Source organism: Apodemus sylvaticus, chromosome 10 (assembly GCF_947179515.1).
Source record: "Apodemus sylvaticus chromosome 10, mApoSyl1.1, whole genome shotgun sequence".
Taxonomy (NCBI): Eukaryota; Metazoa; Chordata; class Mammalia; order Rodentia; family Muridae; genus Apodemus; species Apodemus sylvaticus.
The window spans coordinates 53782952-53802732 of NC_067481.1; the positions used below are offsets into that span (position 1 = coordinate 53782952).

Genomic DNA, 19781 nt, shown 5'->3' on the forward strand with positions numbered 1-19781 from the left:
TGTGAGGAATGGAAAGGAGATGACAAAGGGGCAAGTAAGAGGCACGGGAGCCAGGGATTAGTTTAGGGCTTCCATTATACCACATCCCACCCTCTTCTCCAGGCCTCCGGTGGCTCACTAGGCCTCTCTGCCCGACCCCTCACACACCTTTTTTGGAGAGAAGACTCCCACAGTACCACCATCCTCACGGACAGCCACGCCCATCTCAGCCAGCAAGGCTTCTCTGCGGGCAAGGGAAAGACGGATGTCAACCTTATTGCCACCCTCGATCTTTCTGTGCAAAGCTGCCAGCTGCCCACCCTGGCCCCTCGCACCTCTCCATTCTCAGAGCTTCTGTCTTGCGAAGCTTCTCCTCCCAAGTCTCATTCAGCTCAGCTATAATCTTCTCTGTTTCCTGAGGGCATCAGGACAGACAGAAAGCACAGGTTAGGGCCAACACCTACCACAGAGACCACCGTACGCCTGAGACTCCTTCCTCCACTTCAGTCTTATTTTTTTTTTTTTTTAATTTTTTTAGTCCACTTCAGTCTTGGTTCTGGAGAAAGTTGGAGCAGTGCCCAGACTGCCACCCTTGCCACTTCCAGCTTCCCTTCCCACCTGCAGCCTCTCCATGGCCTCCTCAGGCCCAATCTGGGGCTCAGCACTGGGTGAGAATGAGGGCTCCAGCTCCCCATTTTGTGGAGGAGGAGATGAGGGTGAAGCTGGGGCGGGGGGAGAAGATACGGCGGGCAGAGCACCTCCAGGACTCCCGTCTTCCACCTTTACACCTGAAGGGAGAAAGGGAGAAGAGGCTAAGGCAGAACAGATCACAGCCGTCACAGAGAACTCAAGAGGATATCTGGGTAACTCGCCATCAGTGAGATGGCCCTCCCAAGCTGCAATGACAGAAGCTGAGACGGCAGGGATGGAGAGCCTCACTCTCACTTGAGGTGAAGCTGCTGCTTCTTTCTACCCTCAGAAAGCTCTTGGCTAAAGACGCCCTGTATCATGTGCACCTAGCCTTTTTAGTTCTGCTCCTAGGATAAGATGCCATACACTCTTCCTTCAGCAAGAGAGCTTATCTACCTCATCTCCTACTCTTCCTGAGAAGTCTCATTCTCTCCACGGTGCCCCTCAGCACTCAGCACGACGGACCTGGACTCTGAACACAGTGTGAACCTGATCCAGTTAACATGGACTAGGTATCTTCCCACATGGACGTTAATTCCTTTTTTTTCCTGAAAGTTTTCTTTTGTTTTCTTATTAAAACTATGAACCATTGCATGAATGAGTGGCTTCCTTGCGCAGGGGCCACGCTAATCTTTGCATTGTTCCAATTTTGTTGTTTGTGCTGCCCACGTGAGCATGGGCGTTACTGCTTACCAGGGAGGCCGCGCACTACATTTAAAGGCCATCCTGTTGCTGACTATTAAGCTACAGTTAATTAAAATGCGATGTTTGCAGGCACAGGGACAAATGCCTATAATCCTAACACTTGGAAGTCTAAGGCAAGAGGATAGTGGGTGTGTGGTAACCTTGGCTACATGAGACCTTGTCTCAAAACAACTCATAATTCCAGCCCTTTACAGCCTGTGATAGGAGGGACTACAGCAGCGGCCGTTCTCAACCTGTGGGTTGTGACCCCTTGCGAGTTGCATATCAGATACCCTGCATATCAGATATTTACATTACAATTCATAACAGTAGGAAAATTATAGTTATGAAGTAGCAATGAAACAATTTTATGGTTGGGGGTCACCACAACACGAGGAATTAAAGGTCACAGCATCAGGAAGGTTGAGAACCACTAGAAGAGTCAAGGCTTCTTACAGTGACACCCAAAACCAAAACGAAGAAAGGAAAGAAAAACTTGTCATTTTACAAGAATTTCTCTAAGACACATACCCTGCAGTGTCTTCTAAATTTATATGAACCATACATTCATGACTTGTTATTCCTTGCGCCTGCCATTTTATTAGTTCCAAAAGCCTGTCTTGGGTGTCCCTGAGAAACTAAATCTGTCCCAGCTCCAGAATTTCAAGAGACAGAAGTGCCTTCTCCAGACACATGTCCATGTCACTGAACACCAAAGGGTTTCATGGAGAGTGGACCTTCACACACTCCAGGACTGGACAAAGGGAAAGAGAGAGAGACAGGACGAGCAAACAGGGCCTGTGGGCAGGAGGATGGGAGTGTGCGGAGCTCTACCTCCAAGAGCAGAGGCTGAGAGTCCCTGAGCCGTCAGCAGCTCCCGCAGCCGGGCCACCTCCTCCTGCAGCTCCCGGATGAGCCGAGCATTGGGGTCCTCATTGATGACAGCATTGCATCGGATCTGCTTGGTGCGGTCTGCATACCTGGGCAAGGAAAGGTCAAAGTGATGAAGGCAGGCCGGGACAACCTTGGTGTCTATCTTGTCTGCTCCCTCCCAGAGACATTGTGACAGGGCTAGAGGCTCTCCCTCCCTTATGACTAACCAGCTCTGAGCTCCTGGCACCTCTGCTATGCTACCAGAGCTGAAACCCCACCTGAGGGTGCTGAGTGTCTCCTCGTAATTGATGTCAGCAGGACTCAGGGCTGCAATCATTGCTGTGCGCGAGTTCCCCCCTATGAATGGGAAGGATGGAAAACTATAGGTGAGCTGGAGGCTAAGGAAAATCATCTTAGATTTGGTGAGATACTGCGAGACTATAACCCCAGGGCGGGGGAGGTAGAAGCTGAAGGACAGAGGTCAGATGCCTGTCTCAAATTAATTAACTATATTTAACAAACAAGCAAATAAATAAGGAAAGTCAGATTATTAAATAAAGCAAGAGTGCTCCAGTACACAGGTTTGAGGGACCAACGTCTGCAGTAGGCTAAAGTTGAGAACTGTGGAGTCAATCATGAAATCCAGACATGTAGTGAAAGGTGAGCAGTCAGGTATCTGAGTACTCAGAGGCCTGGGGGAGGGGAATGAACTCTGCAGGATTTGGGGTCAGGGGTAAACAGGTCAGGGAGGCTTCCGGTTTAGCAGTGTGTTGGCATGACATCAGCACAGGTAACTTCCTTATAGGATAACCCTTCAGTCAGGGGGAAACGGTGGGACAACACTGACTACATCAGATGGGATGATGGCAGGGTTAGCAAAGAGAGGAAGGCACCCCTCACCCAAATTCTCCTTGAGCAGCCAGGTAAGCACAGAATCTCTATAAGGGATGAAATCCGACTTCCGCTTCTTTGATTGCTGAGTGATGAAGGGGACGGTAATCAGGGTGAGTCAGTCAGTCCAAGCCTTCTCTTCCTGAGACTTTTCTCTTCCCAACCCTCAGGGCTTACCAGATCAGCCAGGGCTGAGATCACCTTCCCAAGAGTAGTCAGGGACTTATTGATGTTGGCACCTTCCTGGGAGAGGACAGTAATGTGGAATTGAGACCTTCCCCCATCGATCGGATCCATGCACCCCTGCTTTGCCAGCGAGGGTCCTAGGGGATGACCAGCCACCTCCCTCCCTGCACAGCTCCTAAGGCGTCCACCGATCCTCACCTTCAGACGCATCCCCCGGGCCCCTGAAGAGTCAGCCCGCTCGCTCCCGGCAAGGTCCACCAAGCTGATCTTACTGACCTGGGGTTGGAGGAAAGAAGCAGGTCATAGCTGGGGTGGGCAGGGGATGGGAAGGGAAATTAGGGGAATAGCCACGGAAATCTGGGTGTTTAGCCCAGGCTAGAGAAACGCAGGGGGAGACAAAGTGAAAGAGATGACACGAGAGTGAGGAGCTCGGTTTCTCATCCATGTCTTCATTCATTCACTTACAAACATTTAGAGGTTCACCGTGTTCTACAACACAGGACACAGTGGGCCTGGAGGCCTGCCCTGAGAACCTCTAAGGGCAAGCTGGCAGACAGGTTATATAACACACTATCTGGCAGGAGGGTCGAGGGGACTGTGGAAGCCCCGAGGAGGTGTCACCTGAGGGGCAGGGAATGCACTAGCCCCATTCGTCACCTTACGGTCCCCATTTGAGAGAGACATCACTACCTTTTCTGAATCCAGGCCAGTAAGCTGGTCATGGGAGCGCTGGGTAAAGACGATGGTAAAGACAGCGTGGGAGCGGCTGCTGGTCTCGTTCATGTTGGTGGCAGCCACGGTTCTGCAGTTGAAGGGAGAAGTCAGAGGCTTCCAGCCCTCACCCTCGACCTCACAATTTTGCCTCCCTTCCTTCCCATTCCCAGGTAAGCCTGTCTCACCTTGCCTTATTTCCACAGTCCATGAGGTCGGCAATGTCTGCATAGGAAGTCACAGCCAATTTAGACAGGTCTTGCACATATGGGCCCAGGATGGGGTGTTCCCGGACCCGCAGAGAGCCCCGACTCTTGGGGTTCAAGAGGTCTCGTACTCGCTCACAATAGATCTCCATATAGCTCACCTGAGCGGAAAAAGCATTTAGGAAGTGAGGGAGCCATTAGTGATGCCTCTGGAGAAACTAAGCCTAAGCTCTACTGGACAGGACAAAGTTAACATCAACTCAGATATAGCAAGCATGGTGCTAAGCTTGAATACGCTGGCCCAAGGATTTTCTCTCCAACCCAGAAGGTGAGTCTAATCATTAGCATCCCAGAGAGGAACATACTCAGGAGCTGCAAGGCGAGATCACTGCCTAAAGTCATGAGTCAGTCACCAGCAAAAGCAGAATGAGGTCCCAGGCTGACTCCAGAGACAGATCTCAGTCTTAATCACCGTTTCTAACATTCTTGCCCAGGGGTGCCAGGCCTCCTACCCGCCCGCCCGCTCGCACCAAAGCTGGGGCTCACCTCCACAGAGTAGGAAAGCTGAGCACTCTGGTTCACATTAACTCGAGAGAAGAGGTCCTCACAGAGCTGGAAGGGAACACAGAAGAGCTCCTGGTCAGGGCATACCTGCAGTTCCCAGACTTAGGCCAGGCCTTGTCCCAAATGACCCTTTCCACAGCCCCAAGGGAGTGGCCAGTTCCATTTTATAGACAGGAAAACAATCTCTCAAATTTCACATATGCCTAGAGTCACGAGCTAGTATGCAGCACACCAGGATGCAAACCCATGTATCCTGTACTGTAGTCTATGTGCAAGGCCACTACAGTTCAAAGCCACAGAGAATTATGGACAAGTCTCAGTTATCCACAACTACAGTTAACACCACCTGCAGCACAGAAGTCCACAGGGGAAACTACTCAAAACAGTATACAACAAAGCAAGGCAGTAAGTAGTGAGCCACAAAGCCACGGCTCCCCCAAGGTAACGCCTTGGCTTTTCTCAAGGAGCCTTGTTGTCCTGGTGGGTGCAAAGCCTCTCTCCCAAAAGGCCCGTGGAATTAGGTTGCAGCCAAGCCTTATATCCCATCACATTTCCAGTCACAAACAGCCCCAGATAGCCATGTCGTAGCTTCTGATCCTTCCTCCCTGTTGCAGCTGAAGATCACCCCCCCCCCCGCTGCCCAGTTAGGTCCCAGCATGTACCTGAGGCACAATGCCCTGCTGCCCTGGTTCCTGCCGCCCCATCATGGTGTAGGACTTCCCAGCCCCTGTCTGCCCATAGGCAAAGATGCACACATTGTAGCCTTCAAAGGCGTGCAGCAGCATCTCCTCTCCTATGTCTCGATACACCTGCTGCTGAGATGCAAACTGCGGATCCTCCGCCTGGGTGAAATGAGGGCAGGGAGAAAGCAGCGGGAGCCCTGGATGAGTTTGTGTCTATGGCCGAAACATCCTGACCGCTCTCGATTGCCCAAAGGTCCTGTGTGCCCTCACCCTGATCCAGCCTGATACTGGTCCTGATTTTACCTGGACAGACCCAATATTCCCCCTCTAGGTCCTAAACACAACTCAAGAGTCCACACTCTACCCTGAGGTACTTCTCCTCCCAATCCAGTCTCCTGAATATTCGCATTTCCCAGCAATACCCCCACTTCTCAGGACCCAAACCCCTCTAAGCTCTTTCTCTAGCCCCAATCACCTCACCGAAGTATGTGACCAGTAAGAATAGTCGAAGGTGAAGCTTTTGGGGGCATCCTTGCTCTGTTTGGGATTAATGATGGCTGAGAAGACAAAGAAAGAAAAGCCAAGGTCAAACACTCTCAACCTTTGCCCACTTTCCCATAATCCCTGAGGATTCAGGGTCCCACTCCCCACCTCTGTCCTAACTCATTTCTTCCCTTTAATAATCCCCACCCCCTCCAGCCACCAAAGCTAATTTTGGCTTCACAAGACCCGCCCCCTCTGAGCTGCCTCCCTGGATTGGGCAATGGAGGGCTGCTGGCCAACATTCCCCCTCCCAGGGACAGGAACATGGAAAGGCCAGTCTGCCCCCCCCTCACGGTTAGCACATGCTCTATGGCCTTCCTCCCGGGACGCCTCCCCTCCGATGTCCCAGCGAGGCCTCTGGATTCACTCACAGGTGGTGTTGCCCTGCATGCTGACCACACACTTGGCATCCTGGCTGGTCTCACGGGCATTAAAGGGCCGAACCCTCACTGCCACTTTCACAGAGGCACCAGCCATAGCTTCAGAATCTCCTGCCCTCCTCAGCTGGAGGACAGAAAAAAAGGGGTGGTCAAAGCCACTGGGAAAACTCAACACTGCCTCCTGCTTCTGGAGTCCATGTCTCCACACTCCATCCCAGCTAGGTACCCACGCCCTCAGTGGCTGCTCTTCTGGCCTTCCTCCCAACTGTCATTCCCAAAAATATTCCTGCCTCTCTCTCCCCAACCAGATCCCAGTTTGCAGGGACTTGGGCCATCACCCCAGAGTTACCTGGTGTCCTCGCCCCAGATCAGCGGGGCTGTATCAGTTCTGGCTGCCACGGACCCTCGTATGGGAAGCCCCATCCTACACTTGGGGCCTGGCCACACCAGCAGGGCTGTAAGGGAAACCCTGATTGTGGGGGAAGAGTAGTCAGGAGGCACCTGTAGCTCCAAAGGTCTGTGTGGGGTTCTGTGTTTAGAGGGCAAGGGAGAGGAATGTGTTAGGAAAGTTAAGGATAAGCTGCCCCTCTGCAGTGGCTGAGCGCAATGTGAGTCCAAGGGCAGGACAGTGATATTTTTATTCCTAGTCACTTGCAAGTGTACTGAGCATTCAGTTAGAGGAGAGAGAGAGAATGAAACACAGGCTGGACAGAGGGTGATTCAGAGTGAAGAACACATGGGCAGAGATGCTGAGGGCAGCAGGACGGGAAGAAGAGGGACAGAAAGTTACAGACATCAAGAAAATGAGAGGAATCAGACAAGAGACAAGATTGAGGTCAGGCTATAAAGAAAAGAATGACAGAAGAAAAGGAAGGAGAGATACAGAGATATTGAGAAGACAGGGAGAGAGGGCTCTGGGGCCAAAGCACAAACTGGAAATTCAGAAGACAGGTGAGAGGAGACAAAAAAAAAAATCATAAAACTCGAATCTGTAATTCTTCTCTAGGGCCAGCAATTCTCACAGAGCTGACAACCCCCTCATAGGAGGCAGGGGCCACTATTCCTGAGTTACCACTCCCGAGATAGGTGAAGTCCAAGGGCTTGAGGAACAGCCTGTAACAGGGATCCACAGGCCTGCCTGTGATCCCCAAACCCCTTGCCCAGCCCCCAGTACTTCCTCCTCAGGATCCAGGACAATGGGCAGGGGAGGGTGGGGTCATCCTGTATGCATAATATCAACCCCCAGGACTCCAGGCAGGGAGATCCAGAATACCTGTATCTTCAAGGGGGTGAGGGGACTGTGCACAAGAGGGGGGCTTCCTGAAAGGAAAGCCAAGGCAAAAGGAAACAGGTTGGTCCTAACCCCAACCTGGGGCTAGTGCTGTGGCGTCCACTAGCCTGGGGAAAGTGCCAGGCTGCAGCCTAGGAATGTGGGTGATCCGGGTGCCCACACCCTGGGAGGAGAATCTAAGCAGCCCACGCCCACGGGTAGCAGCGTAAAGACTTAAAAAAAAAAAGAGTTCAACGATGCTGCACTCCCACCTGTAGCCCCCAAAGACCGCCAATTTCTGTCAGGCTCGGTTGGGCCTCACTCACCAGCCTTCCTAGGCTGAGCAGGGGAGGAGTGAAGGGGCTGGTTTATCCCACCACAGGAAGGGAGTAGCCTAAATCACAGAGACTGGCTCAGGAACACTAGCCCTGACCCCCAAAACCCTGACTAGGGGAGGGAAGGACACCAGGGTGGACTGGCAGTGTGATTCGTCCGAAGCTAAGGAATTGGGTGGCAAGCATAGGGTATAGCGGGGTAAAGAAATGGAGAGTAGGTGCAGGGTCTGCAGGTACAGCTTTAAAGACGTACTGAGGAGGGGGCCGCGGCTAGGTGGGGCAGACCGAGCCGAAAGGGAGTCTCCAGTCACCGGCACCTTGCCCACTAGCAGGTCTCCAACAGACCCCCGCCTGTCCTCTCTGGGCGGCCATGAGTTGCCGGTCCTCCAGTCCAGCCAACCGACCGCTGCCCGGGGCCTGGCACCTCTCTGCGCCTCCGCGGGATAAATAGCACATGATCCGAGCTCTCGCGCCTAGCCCGCCCGGCCGGGTCGTGCAATCGGGACCTCGAAACCCCGGCTCCCCGCCCCACAGCGCATTCCTCCGCGGGCGTCCCCTCCCTGCCCCCCACCGGCTCTCACCTCCTCGCGGCAGGACTCCAGGCGGAGAGCAAAGGGACAAACTTTCTGGGATGCCTAAGACCGGCGAGGGAGAGACCGGGGACCAGTTCGAGCCTGCCCCCGCCCCTCGCCGGGTCCCCGGGCGGCGGGCGGCGGATCGCGCCCCGGGGGCGGCAGCAGAAGCGGCGCCAGCGGCCGGCGCCCGCCCGGGCAGCGCGAGCTGGGGCGGGAGCGAGGGGCGGGGGACGGACGGACGGGCGCGCGCGCGGACGGGCAAGCGGGCACGCGCTGTCCTGGGAAGGAGCCACCCGGGTCACTCTAGTTAAAGGGGCAGTGCACTCTGACAGTAGGGCTCACCGGGCAGAGACAAGGAAACTGAGTTGCGCACACTCAGGGGAAAGAAAATTACCAGGACGTGGGAAAACTAGCGCTCCTGAGGAGCCGGGAAAGGTGGGGGCGGACGCTGGAGGGGACTTGTGTCGGAGCCGCGCACGTCCTCGCCGTCAGAGGCGCGCCTAGGAGGCGGGGCTTGTTGGAAGACCACGCCCAGGAGGCGGTCCACTCGGGCCCGGCCTTCAGGCGAGTCAGACAAGTGAGTGGGGCGACCCGGGACGCTCTGGAGCGGCTCCTTCCTGCCTGACCTGAGGTTCCAGAACTCGCTTCGCAGTTGCCTCAGGTGATGGGGCCAAATGCAGAGCCGTCGCCGACACATCCGCTCCGACGCTCTCTTCTCAGATAGCCTTCTCGTTTGACTCCCGGACCGCCGCCTCAGCCCCAGTCAGTCAGCCCCCTCAGGCTCAGGTGTCTTCTTAGGCCGCAGTTGCCTCCTCAAGATTGGGGACGGAGACCCCTGCCCGTCCAGCCTGGTCTGCCCATGTCCCTAAGCATGGGCTACTCCCTCACCACCCCAGTTTTGCTTTCTTGCCTGTGGCAAAGATTTGGCTGTGGATCCCAGTCTTCCTACCAGAGGTCGCCTTGGCCCCTTTAGGCCCAATCTCAGGCCTAAATTCTCCCCGCCTAGTAAGGTTACCCCAACACCAGGCTCCTCAGCCAGGGTGTCACCTTTCAGATGCCCATACACTGTGCTCTTAGTTGTGTCTAGTTGCCAAGGTCTTGCCTATCCCTTGGTCAACTGTTGATTCTGTCTGACCGCCTTAAACCTGTCCAGCCCCAGCTGACTGGGCAGTGGTGGCGCACACCTTTAATCCCAGCACTTGGGAGGCAGAGGCAGGCAGATTTCTGTGTTCTAGGCCAGCCTGGTCTACAGAGTGAGTTCCAGGAGAGCCAGGGCTATACAGAGAAACCCTGTCTGGAAGAAAACAAAAACAAAAACAAAAAAACCTGTCCAGCCCCTTAGATCTAGGTCACCCACTCAGGCCCAACCATCCAAAGACCTCTCAATTCCTATTTGCTCCCTTAGTTCTAGACCCCCTACTAATTCGGGATATCCAGTTTATATCTTACATACCCTTTCAGCCCAACTCTGTACCATCTGCCTCTTCAAGATACTCCTTCTGCTTTTAATCTTAACCTTTCTCAGCTCAGTTTAGCTGCCCTTGGTTTTGCTTTGTGATGGACTGGGTCTCTCTTTGTAACTCCTACCCCAGGCTGGCCTTAAACTCTCAATCCTGTGTTAGCCTCCTGAATGCTGGCATCACAGGATTGCAAAACTATGCCTAGCTCACTCTTCGGATAACCTTTGCTTGTAGCATTTTCTGATTGTTTTGTTTTGTCCATTATGCCAGCCAGCATGCACTCCTAACTTACCCAGTAGTTTATTGTTTAGGGTCCCAGGGCCTTGGGCATGCCAGTAAGCTGCTCTACCACTAAACTACAGTTCTATTGCTCCCCTAGCTTTTTTGTTTGTTTCATTCTGGACAAAATCCTGTTGTTTTAAACCAATCTGGAGTCAAAACTCAAACATTAAGCCTCCTGAGCCTTTGGCATTACACGTCTATACCGTCACTCCTGGCTTTTACCTAGCATCTGTTCATTTATTTAATTTTATTTTTCTGAGCTTTTCTAGAATTCTTTAAAAATAATTAAGTATTTTTGTGTTTCATATGTATGCACGTGCATGTGTGCATATGTGTAGAGGTCAGATCCAGAGATTAAATTTAGGTCATCAGGCTGGGGCAACAAACAATTTTATCTGTTGGTTCATCTAGTATATATATTTTTTAAGATTTTATTTTTAAGCTGGGCAGTGGTGGCATATGCCTTTAATCCCAGCACTCAGGAGGCAGAGGCAGGTAGATCTCTGTGAATTCAAGGCCAGCCTGATCTACAGAGCCAGTTCCAGGACAGACAGGGATACACAGAGAAACCCTATCTCAAAAAAGAAAAAAAATTAGTCTTAATTAATTACATACATGCTCATGTTTGTGCATGTGGGTGTATGCCAGTATGGGTGCCCATGGAGGTCAGAAGAGGGTATCAGATCCTCTAGAAGAGAGTTAGGAGTTACATGTCTGACATGGATGCTGGGAACCTAACTCAGGTCTTTTCCAAGAGCAGCAAGCACACTTAACCACTGAGCCATCTCTCCAGCTCTCATATCTAACATTTTTAATATTTTAATATAATCATACACCCCCAGCCTTTTCCTATATGTAGTATTCCTAACGAGCTAGCTTCCTACCCATCTTGGCAGGCTGTGAAGTCATCTTTGTCCCTAATGCTGGCTCTGTGAAACTGAGCTATTATTTTGTTGTTTTATTTGGATGAAGCAAAGTTGGAAGGCTTTTTAAATTTTATTTTAGATTGATTTATTTCATTTTATGTGTTTTTCTTGTGTGCACATATGTGCACATATGTGTTCCTGGTGCCCACAGAGATCAGAAGAGCGTGTCAGATAAAGTTACAGATAATTGGGAACTACCTTGTGGGTACTGGGAGACAAACTCAGGTCCTCCACAAGACAAGAAGTTCTCTTAAGAGCTGAGCCATCTCTCCAGTCCTACAGTTGGAAGTTATGGAGAGAATGTTTTAAAATAGATTTAACCATAGGCATCAAAAGAGAAATGTAAGGGGACGAAGAGTTGGCTCAGTGATTAAGAAGAGCCCTGGTTGTTTTTGCAGAAGACCTTTTCTGCCTTCTCCAGCTCCTGCATGAACATGGTACACATAAACTTACACAGGCTCACAGCACACACATAAATAAGTAAGTAAGTAAATCTTCAAAGGAAGAAGAGCTTAAGAAAAGGACTGCATACATTCAAGCATGAGTACAAGCTTCTCAAGAAAGTTTCTGTGCAACTTCTCTTTTTCCTTTACTGTAGAGCAGTGGTCCTCAACCCTTTAATACAGTTCCTCATAGTGTGGAAACCCCCCCCCTAACCATAACATTACTTTTGTTGCTACTGCATAACTATAATTTTGCTACCATTATGTAATGTAAATATCCATGTTTCCCTATAATCTCGAGTGACCCCTGTGAAAGGGTCATTTGACCCCCATAAGGTTGCAACACACAGGCTGAGAACCACGGCTGAAATTGTAGACAGTCCCAGCTGTCTTCTCCTTTGTTGTTATTTTTCCCACAGTTTCACCAACCTTTCATTCCCAATATGTTACCAATGCTGACTTCTTCCACTTTTCTGTCCTTAATCACCAGTTCTGTTCCAACTATTGCCAAAGGCCTCTGCACATCCAGTCCCCACCTGTCAGCTTTTTTGTGTCATCGTCACCTCTTCTTGTATTACAGTGAACTTAACTTGCATCTGTAATCTTCACTTACTCTATACCTTGAGTGCCAGACATTTTTCTCCTTGACATCATCCACCTTTCCTGTTGTTTTTGTCTCCAACTTTACATGTTCAATATACAGTACAGCACTATTGACTCTCTTAGAGTTATTAAGCTCTCCTTTTTTCCAGGATGTTCAGTCCCCTTTCAATCTCTAGACTTGCCAATGGCCTGGTCCCCACAGCCATTATATGAGTGAATGATTCATTATCCATTATCCTCCCAGTACCAAGGAGATCCAGTCTTGCTACTTAGCCAAGTCCAGTCATGCAGGGTCAGGAAGATGGAGACAGCATCCTTCCTTTTGCCAAGTGAGTCCTCCCTACTGGGTGGGAAAGACAAGGATGGGATGGAGGGAAGATGCTTGAGTTCTTCTCTGAAAGAAGTACTACAGAGCAGGAACCTTCAGTGCCTGGGTTTAGGTGATTGAGGTTCATTTATTCAACAAATGGCTTCCTACTATTTGTTTTAAATTGGCCATGTAGACCAGAAGGATTGTGAGGCTGTAAAGCTAGAGTAATGGATGTGTAAGCCAGCTGACCTGGTGCTGAGAAACAAACTCATGAGCAGTACGCGTGCTCTTAACCATGAGTCAGCTCTCTAACCCCAGCAAACGGGTTTTAAACATGGTAATGGTCTAGGAACTGTATTAAGCACTAAGGACTCAACAGTCTGTAAGAACATGGTCCTCCTCTCACAGAACTAGTGGTAGAACAGAATGTGTAGACAACGTATAGACAAGCATCATTTTTGTGTAGTTAGGAGAACTACACAAAAATACATAAGTATAGAGTGATGGAAAACAGGAGATAAAAAGTCAGGGTCATTGTAGAAAATGAGTGTGTAGAAGTGGATTTGAAATGAAATAAGCTGGGTATGTTCTAGTAACAGGTTAGGCCAATAGAATTAAAACCTGTTAACTAGGGCTGGAGAGATGGCTCAGTGGTTAAGAGCACTGACTGCTCTTCTGAAGGTCCTGAATTCAAATCCCAGCAACCACATAGTGTGTCAACCATCTGTACAGCTACAGTGTTCTCATATACATAAAATGAATAAATAAATCTTTAAAAAAAAAAGACTTGTTAACTGAAGAAAATGTGAACAAAGTTAAGAGAGTAAAGCCAGTTCATAGAAAACCTCATAGGCCATAGACAAACTTTAGCATTTTTATTCTGAAGATGGTAGGAATGGATAGAAAGTTTGAGCTAGACAATGAACAAGCACACCTATTTCTTTCAACCTCTTTTATTATGGAAAATTTCAAATAAATATACTAGAGAAATAGTTTTATGAATTGATGTATTCTTTTCAGGAAGATTCAATAATTTTCATTATAGGATTTTTCTTTACCTATCCGTACTCCCTATTCTCAATTTTTAAAGATTGTTTTATTATATGTGTCTGTGACTTAATGCACACATATATGTGCAGGTGTGTGCTCCAATATTGTACGTGTTGGTGCCAGAAGTGAGGAGTATCCTCTAGCACTCACTGCCTATTCTTTAAAAATTTGTTGTTGTTCGGTTGGGGTTTTTGTTTGTTTTGTTTGCTTATTCGTTTTTTGGTTATTTTATGCTTTGTTTTGTTTTCAAGAGGTATATATATATATGTGTGTGTGTGTGTGTGTGTGTGTGTATGGAACTCATTATGTAGACCAGGCTAGCCTTGAACTCACAGAGATTTACCTGCCTCTGCTTCCTGATTGCTGGAAATAAAGGCATGTGCTACCACTGGGGAAAAGTTTTTTAAAGATTTTATCTTATTTTATGTGTGTGAGTATTTTGACAGTATGAATGTGTACCATGTGGGTTCTGGGAACCTAATCTGAACGAATATCAGTGCTTTTAACTGCTTAGCTGTCTCTTTAGTCAAACCCTCCCTCCCTCCCCCCTCTGTCTCTGTCTCTGTCTCTGTCTCTCTCTCTCTCTCTCTCTCTCTCTCTCTCTCTCTGTCTCTCTCTCTCTCTCTCTCTCTCTGACACTGGAGTTCACATTTTCTCAGAGTAGAAGCTAGCAAGTCCCAGCAATACTGTATCCAGCCCATTCTAAGGTAGAACTAGATGTGTGAGGGGCACTTAGCTTGTTGCATGGATGCTGGGATCTGAATAATGCTCTTAACCACTGAGCCAATATAATATCACTTTAAAAGTATCAGTAGACTCAGGAGGGGCTGGAGAGAAGGCTCAGCAGTTAAGAGCACTTGTTCTTGCAGAGGCTCTCTGGGTTCAGTTCCCAATACCCACATGACAGCTAAAAACCATCTGTCACTCCGGGTCTAGAAGATCCAATGCCTTCTTCCATTGTCTGTGTGCATTGTACGAATGTAGTGCTCAGACATATATGGAGGCAGCATATCTATACACATAAAATAAAAAATACATTATTAAAAATAAAAATATGGGGAGTTGTGAAATGTCTCAGTGATTAAGAGTACTGGCTGCTTTTCCAGAGACCCAGGTTCAGTTCCCAGCACACACAAAACATCTATAACTTCAGTTCCAGAGGGTCTGATACACTCTTCTGGGTTCTGTGCATGTGATACACAGACACATATACACACAATATGGAATTAAAAAATTAAAATTAAAAAAAATAGAAAAAGAGAAACAGGGAGAGAGGGAGGGAGGGAGGGAAAGAGAGAGAGAGAGAAAGAGAGAGAGAGCGAGAGAGAGAGCGCATTGCTATAGTCCAGGAAGAAAAAGATGATAGATGATCTGCATATGATGAGAAGGAAAATGGAAACACTGGCCTGGTCTGGCTTGGGCATTGTTCAGTTTTACAACTTACTGGATTGGCCAATGGACTAGATACAGGAAGTCAGGAGAGATAGAACATAGCCGGATTTTGGCCACAGCTACTAGGCATATAAGGTGTATCTTTTATTAAGCTGAAGGGTAAGAAGATGTTGAGAAGATGCTAAGGAGGAACCAGGGCTTGAACAGATTTGGGAATATTAGCACATTGGAGATATTTAAAGTCATGAAACTGAATGAGACCACCTAAAGACAGAGGTGAAAATATAAAAGACCCCCTAATATTTCACTTCTTAATGGCCAGAAGGTTGGGCCAGACATGATGGCTCATGCCTTTAATGCCAGCACTCAGGACACAGAGGCAGACAGATTTTTGTGAGTTCAGAGCCAGCCTGGTCTATATAGCAAGTTCCAGGGCAGTCAGAGATACATAGTAAGATCATGTCTAAAAAACAAACATAAACAACAACAACAACAGCAAAAATCAGAAGAGTAGATATCATTCAATCTAGGGACAAGAAAGTAATGACTACTGTTCTCAAACAGCTCTATATACCCTTCCTACATACAAGGACATTCTGTATTCTGAGATACAGAAGACATGTTAGGGGTAAACAGTTTCTCTTTCTTGGACCCTTTGCATTGACTTAAGGGAACCTTGTCCATCAAAACCTTCCTCTTAACAGCTTGTTAAATATTATGCTCTCTGACTATGAAATATAGAAGCTGAGGTTCAGGCTGGGCATGGTATCACTTGTCTTTTAATCTCAGCACTCAGGAAGCAGAGGTAGGCAGAGCATAGTAAGTTTGAAGTCAGCCTGGTCTACAGAGTGAGTTCCAGGACAGCCAGGGCTACACAGAAAAACCCTGTCTCGAAAAAAACAAATCCAAAAAACCGGGGGGGGGGGGGGGGGGGGGGAGAAAGAGAGGGGGAGGGGGAAGGGAAGGAGAGGAGGGGAGGGGGAGAGGGAGAGAGAGAACTAGAAGTTGGTAAGATTTGGTGAGTTCTAAGGGTTCAATCATAGCCCATCTCCACCCTCACCCTAGCTCCTACCTCCAATCAAATCAGATTCATTAACCTCTTTTTTGTTTGTTTCTTTGTTTTGTTTTGTTTTTTCGAGACAGAGTTTCTCTGTATAGCCCTGGCTGTCCTGGAACTCACTCTGTAGACCAGGCTGGTCTCCAACTCAGAAATCTGCCTGCCTCTCAGAGTGCTGGGATTACAATCGTGTGCCACCACCCCTCGGCTTCGTTAACCTCTTTAACTAAGGTGGGCAAAAGGCTCTCTATGGCTGTCACTCAGCTAGATACAGCTTAGGTAGTACAGTGCTTTTTTTTTTTTTTTTTTTTTAGCATTCAGTAAACTCTGGGTTTGATTCCTAGCACTGCATTAAAAACTAGGTGTAGTAGCACTTGCCTATGATCCCAGCATTCAGGATGTAGAGGCAGGAAGATCTTTTTAAACTTTCTTAATTTATGTATATACCTGCATGTGTATGTGCACATGTATATGGGTACCTGCAGAAGCCAGAAGAGGATTGGATACCACAGAGCTGGAGTTACAGGCAGTTGTGAGCCACCCAGCCTAGGTTCTGGGATTTGAACTTGGGTCCTTTGCAAAAAGCAGCATGTGCTCTTAACCTCTGAACCATCTTTCCACCCCTTTGAAGCAGAAGAATCTTACGTGCAAGGTTATCCATCCTCTGTGACAGAGAAAGTCTGAGGCCAGTCTAGGGTACAGGAGACCCTGTCTTAAAGAGAGGAGAGAGAACATGCATTGTGATTCATGCTTTTAATCCCAGGACTCAGAAGGAAGAGACAGACGGATCTCTAAGTTTAGGGCTAGCCTAGTCTATATAGCAAGTTCCAGGCCAGCTGGAGCTTCCTAGTGAGACCCTGTCTCAAAAGAGAGGTGGAAGAGAATGCAGGAAGGGAGGGAGGAAAGGAAGGGAGATGGAGAGACCGAATGAAAAGACATGGCTTGCAAGCATGTGCACAGCCGTATGAGCCTGTGGAAAGAACCGCCCCTGGATCCAGCGGGTGAATAGATTCTCTGAGGCAGTGGTTCTCTACCTTCCCAATGCTGTAGCCCTTGAACACAGCCCCTTGTGTTGTGGTGAGCCCCCAACCATAAAATTATTTTCATTGGTACTTCATTACTGTAAATTTGCTACTGTTATGAATCAATGATATTTATCTTGTGTTTGCTGATGGTCTTATGAGACTCCTGTGAAATGGCCATTTGATGCCCTACCAAAAGTTTGAGACCTAAAAGTTGAGAACCACTGCTTTAAGAGATGATGCAGGCAAGAGTCTACCTTGTTCTCTCTCAGGTGCTCCAGAGTGGTCAGCCGGTTTTCACCCAGCAGCCTGCGTTCCCAGAATAGCAGACCAATGCCTCAGCCTTATGGAGATACCTTCTGGGAGAATCTTAGCCAAAGGTCTAGGTGAGTAGAGAGAAACCAGGAACTGGAAGTGGAAATGTAAGGCCATGTTTTGTTGTTGTTGTTGTTTGGTTCTTCAAGACAGGGTTTCTCTGTGTAGCCCTGGCTGTCCTGGAACTCACTCTGTAGACCAGCCGGCCTTGAACTCAGAAATCTGCCTGCCTCTGCCTCCCAAGTGCTGGGATTAAAGGCATGGACCACCACTGCTCAGCTTTGGCTATGCTGTTTTTAATGATCATAAATCCTTACAGCAACAAGCCCTCATTTGGAAGTCATTTCAAACAATTTGGTTGAAGCTGTAGTTCCAACAGGACGTTCGGAGAGTTTATAAGAGAAATGATATTTATCCTGGTGTCCTTTCTGACTCCAGTTCCTGTTCTTGTTCTTCTCAGCTCCAACTGGATGGTAGAACAGTACATTCCACCAATTCTGGTAGGACAAACTGCTTCTCAGCCTTCTGTTAAAATTGTACCCACTGCCTTCCTATCCTTATTACCATTTCTCTCTGGTATTTCCCAACCAGTGTACTAACCAGGCCCTGTTTTTATTGTAAATCAAGCATCCTGTTTTTTAGATCATACCTAAGCGTCCAAAGGCCCCCAGATTCTCTATTTTAGCCCAAGTTCCCTTGAAACTAACATCTGTCCACCCATTTAGCAACTATTCTTCCTTCTGGACACAGAGGGCCACTGGCTGCTCCCGGCCTGGCCTGCCCCCTCTTGAGGGGCTCCCTCCTCCTGAGAAGCTTTGGAGAAGAAAGAGAAAGAAGCTGCATTTGGAAACAATGCAGAAGGGACCTGGAAGCGTTCCAGCCCGAGTTAGAGCAGTCACTTATCATCTGGAGGACCTGAGAAGGCGCCAGGGAGTCATCAATGAGTAAGGGGGCCTGGCATTGGACTTCTGGGAGCAAGCAGGCATCAGAGGCAGGAGAGTTTGAAAGAGCTTTAAGAGAATTTATTGGCACTTGGAAAGGAACCATGGTGTGACTCAAATATATTTTCTTTAATTTTTGCAGTTTAATTATGTGTATACATGTATAGTGCATGCCCCAACATGTGTGTGAAGGTTAGAGGACAATTTATGAGAATTGGTTCTCTCCTTCCATCATCTGGGTCATCAGGCTTGGTGGCCAATACCTTTACCTGCTAAGTCATCTTGCTGACCCTCAAACATGATTTCTATAATATGGAAAGAAGTAGTCGAGGGATGGAAGTCATATAATCTGGAAGGAGTAAAATGGCCCATGATTACAAGAAAGCACACCGTTGAACTAGGTAGGGTTAATTGGGGTCACTGTTTGGTCCCTGTACTGAAAATTCTTGTCTGTGAAGAACAAAAAGTTGGGTGAATTAAAGGTCAATGGTAGCACCTGTGAGTCTCAGCAAGTGCTTCAGACCAGGACGTGAGGAATGAAGAGACTGGAAGCCTGACCTCCAGCTGCTTCTCTCCTCAATCTAATATCTCCCCAGACTGAAGAAGGCCCAGTGGGGCAGCTCTGATGCTACACCTGAACTCCCAGTGCTTGAAGAGGGCTGTGAACTCCTAAGCCCTACACAATACTTTGATGTGGAAGAAGAAAGGGCAACCTATCCACAGGAAGAGACTTACTTTGTCACTCCCAGAGATCAGGTATGACTGGTGAGGAATGTGGTAAGGTTAGGGAGGAAGTCAATTCATAATCAAACTGGGATGCTGCAGAAGCTGAGAGCCAAGTTTGGATAGCTGGTTTAAAAACAAAGAGTGGTTGAGAACCTGAGCTTTTAAGGGTGTGTGCCTGACTTTGGCGATTAAGAAATCTGGAGAGAGACCTATTTTTCCATTCTTGCTTTTATTACCCCCTTGCTCTCAATTTCTCTCACCTACAGCTGCTTTGGTCTCCCTGGACTCCTGTAGGCCAGCAAGGGACTTATGCCTCTGGGCAGCTAAGCTCTCTGGCCCACAGCACTGTTACAGCCAGAAAGAACCCCATTTACAATCCCCAGAGGATGGAGTTGGAGTCTGAGGAGTAGTGGGAAATCATCCAGGCCCAAGCTACGGGACCCAAGACCAATTCACACATCAAGACTCCCCATTGCTGGCTCCAAGGCGGTTGTTTTCTCTCTCCTAACCTTAACTGTTGTCTCCATCCCCCAATGTAGGCATCACAGCCCACTTGAATTCCTATCCAACTGTCCAGTCCACTCGCAGCAGCCAGATTTTTCTCTAGGCCAGACTCTGGTCATGTGTTCTCTCTGTTCTGTTATTAAAGAGCCTCAAGTGGTCTTGTTTCTGCGCGAGGCAGTG

At 48.6% G+C, this 19781-nt stretch overlaps 2 protein-coding genes and 1 non-coding gene across 8 annotated transcripts in view; 1 reads left to right on the forward strand and 2 right to left on the reverse strand.

Annotated features, from left to right (window-relative positions):
* Kif1c (kinesin family member 1C) overlaps positions 1-8818 on the reverse strand; it is a 28012-nt gene extending 19194 nt beyond the window's left edge. The window contains exons 1-16 of one of the 4 annotated variants that reach the window (XM_052194868.1): positions 8577-8817; positions 6740-6845; positions 6382-6514; positions 5948-6024; positions 5447-5626; positions 4767-4832; positions 4203-4381; positions 3994-4105; positions 3502-3579; positions 3295-3360; positions 3127-3202; positions 2505-2583; positions 2188-2333; positions 598-767; positions 315-394; positions 148-223 (exon numbers count right to left, since the gene is read on the reverse strand). In XM_052194868.1, the coding sequence (XP_052050828.1) occupies positions 148-223; positions 315-394; positions 598-767; positions 2188-2333; positions 2505-2583; positions 3127-3202; positions 3295-3360; positions 3502-3579; positions 3994-4105; positions 4203-4381; positions 4767-4832; positions 5447-5626; positions 5948-6024; positions 6382-6487 (1491 nt within the window). In that variant the 5' untranslated portion in view covers positions 6488-6514; positions 6740-6845; positions 8577-8817. Of the gene's footprint in view, positions 1-147; positions 224-314; positions 395-597; positions 768-2187; positions 2334-2504; positions 2584-3126; positions 3203-3294; positions 3361-3501; positions 3580-3993; positions 4106-4202; positions 4382-4766; positions 4833-5446; positions 5627-5947; positions 6025-6381; positions 6515-6739; positions 6920-8576 lie in introns of all 4 variants that reach the window. The other 3 variants (XM_052194867.1, XM_052194866.1, XM_052194869.1) reach the window with 3 other exon arrangements.
* LOC127695644 (U6 spliceosomal RNA) lies at positions 1245-1346 on the reverse strand. The gene has a single exon (XR_007980025.1). It is a non-coding gene; the product is annotated as a U6 spliceosomal RNA (small nuclear RNA).
* A 3751-nt stretch (positions 8819-12569) lies between the features above and the next one.
* Positions 12570-19744, forward strand: Inca1 (inhibitor of CDK, cyclin A1 interacting protein 1). Of its 3 annotated transcripts, XM_052193996.1 has the most exons (7): positions 12586-12613; positions 14282-14351; positions 17388-17501; positions 17891-17930; positions 18181-18374; positions 18968-19127; positions 19364-19744. In XM_052193996.1, the coding sequence occupies exons 1-7, from the start codon at positions 12586-12588 to the stop codon at positions 19505-19507; spliced, it is 750 nt and encodes a 249-aa protein (XP_052049956.1). In that variant the 3' UTR covers positions 19508-19744. The 3 variants fall into 3 exon arrangements, with proteins under 3 accessions (XP_052049957.1, XP_052049958.1, XP_052049956.1); XM_052193997.1 differs by lacking the exon at positions 14282-14351 and having other exon boundaries at positions 12570-12613; XM_052193998.1 differs by lacking the exon at positions 14282-14351 and having other exon boundaries at positions 12570-12613; positions 18223-18374.
* Positions 19745-19781: the final 37 nt, after the last annotated feature.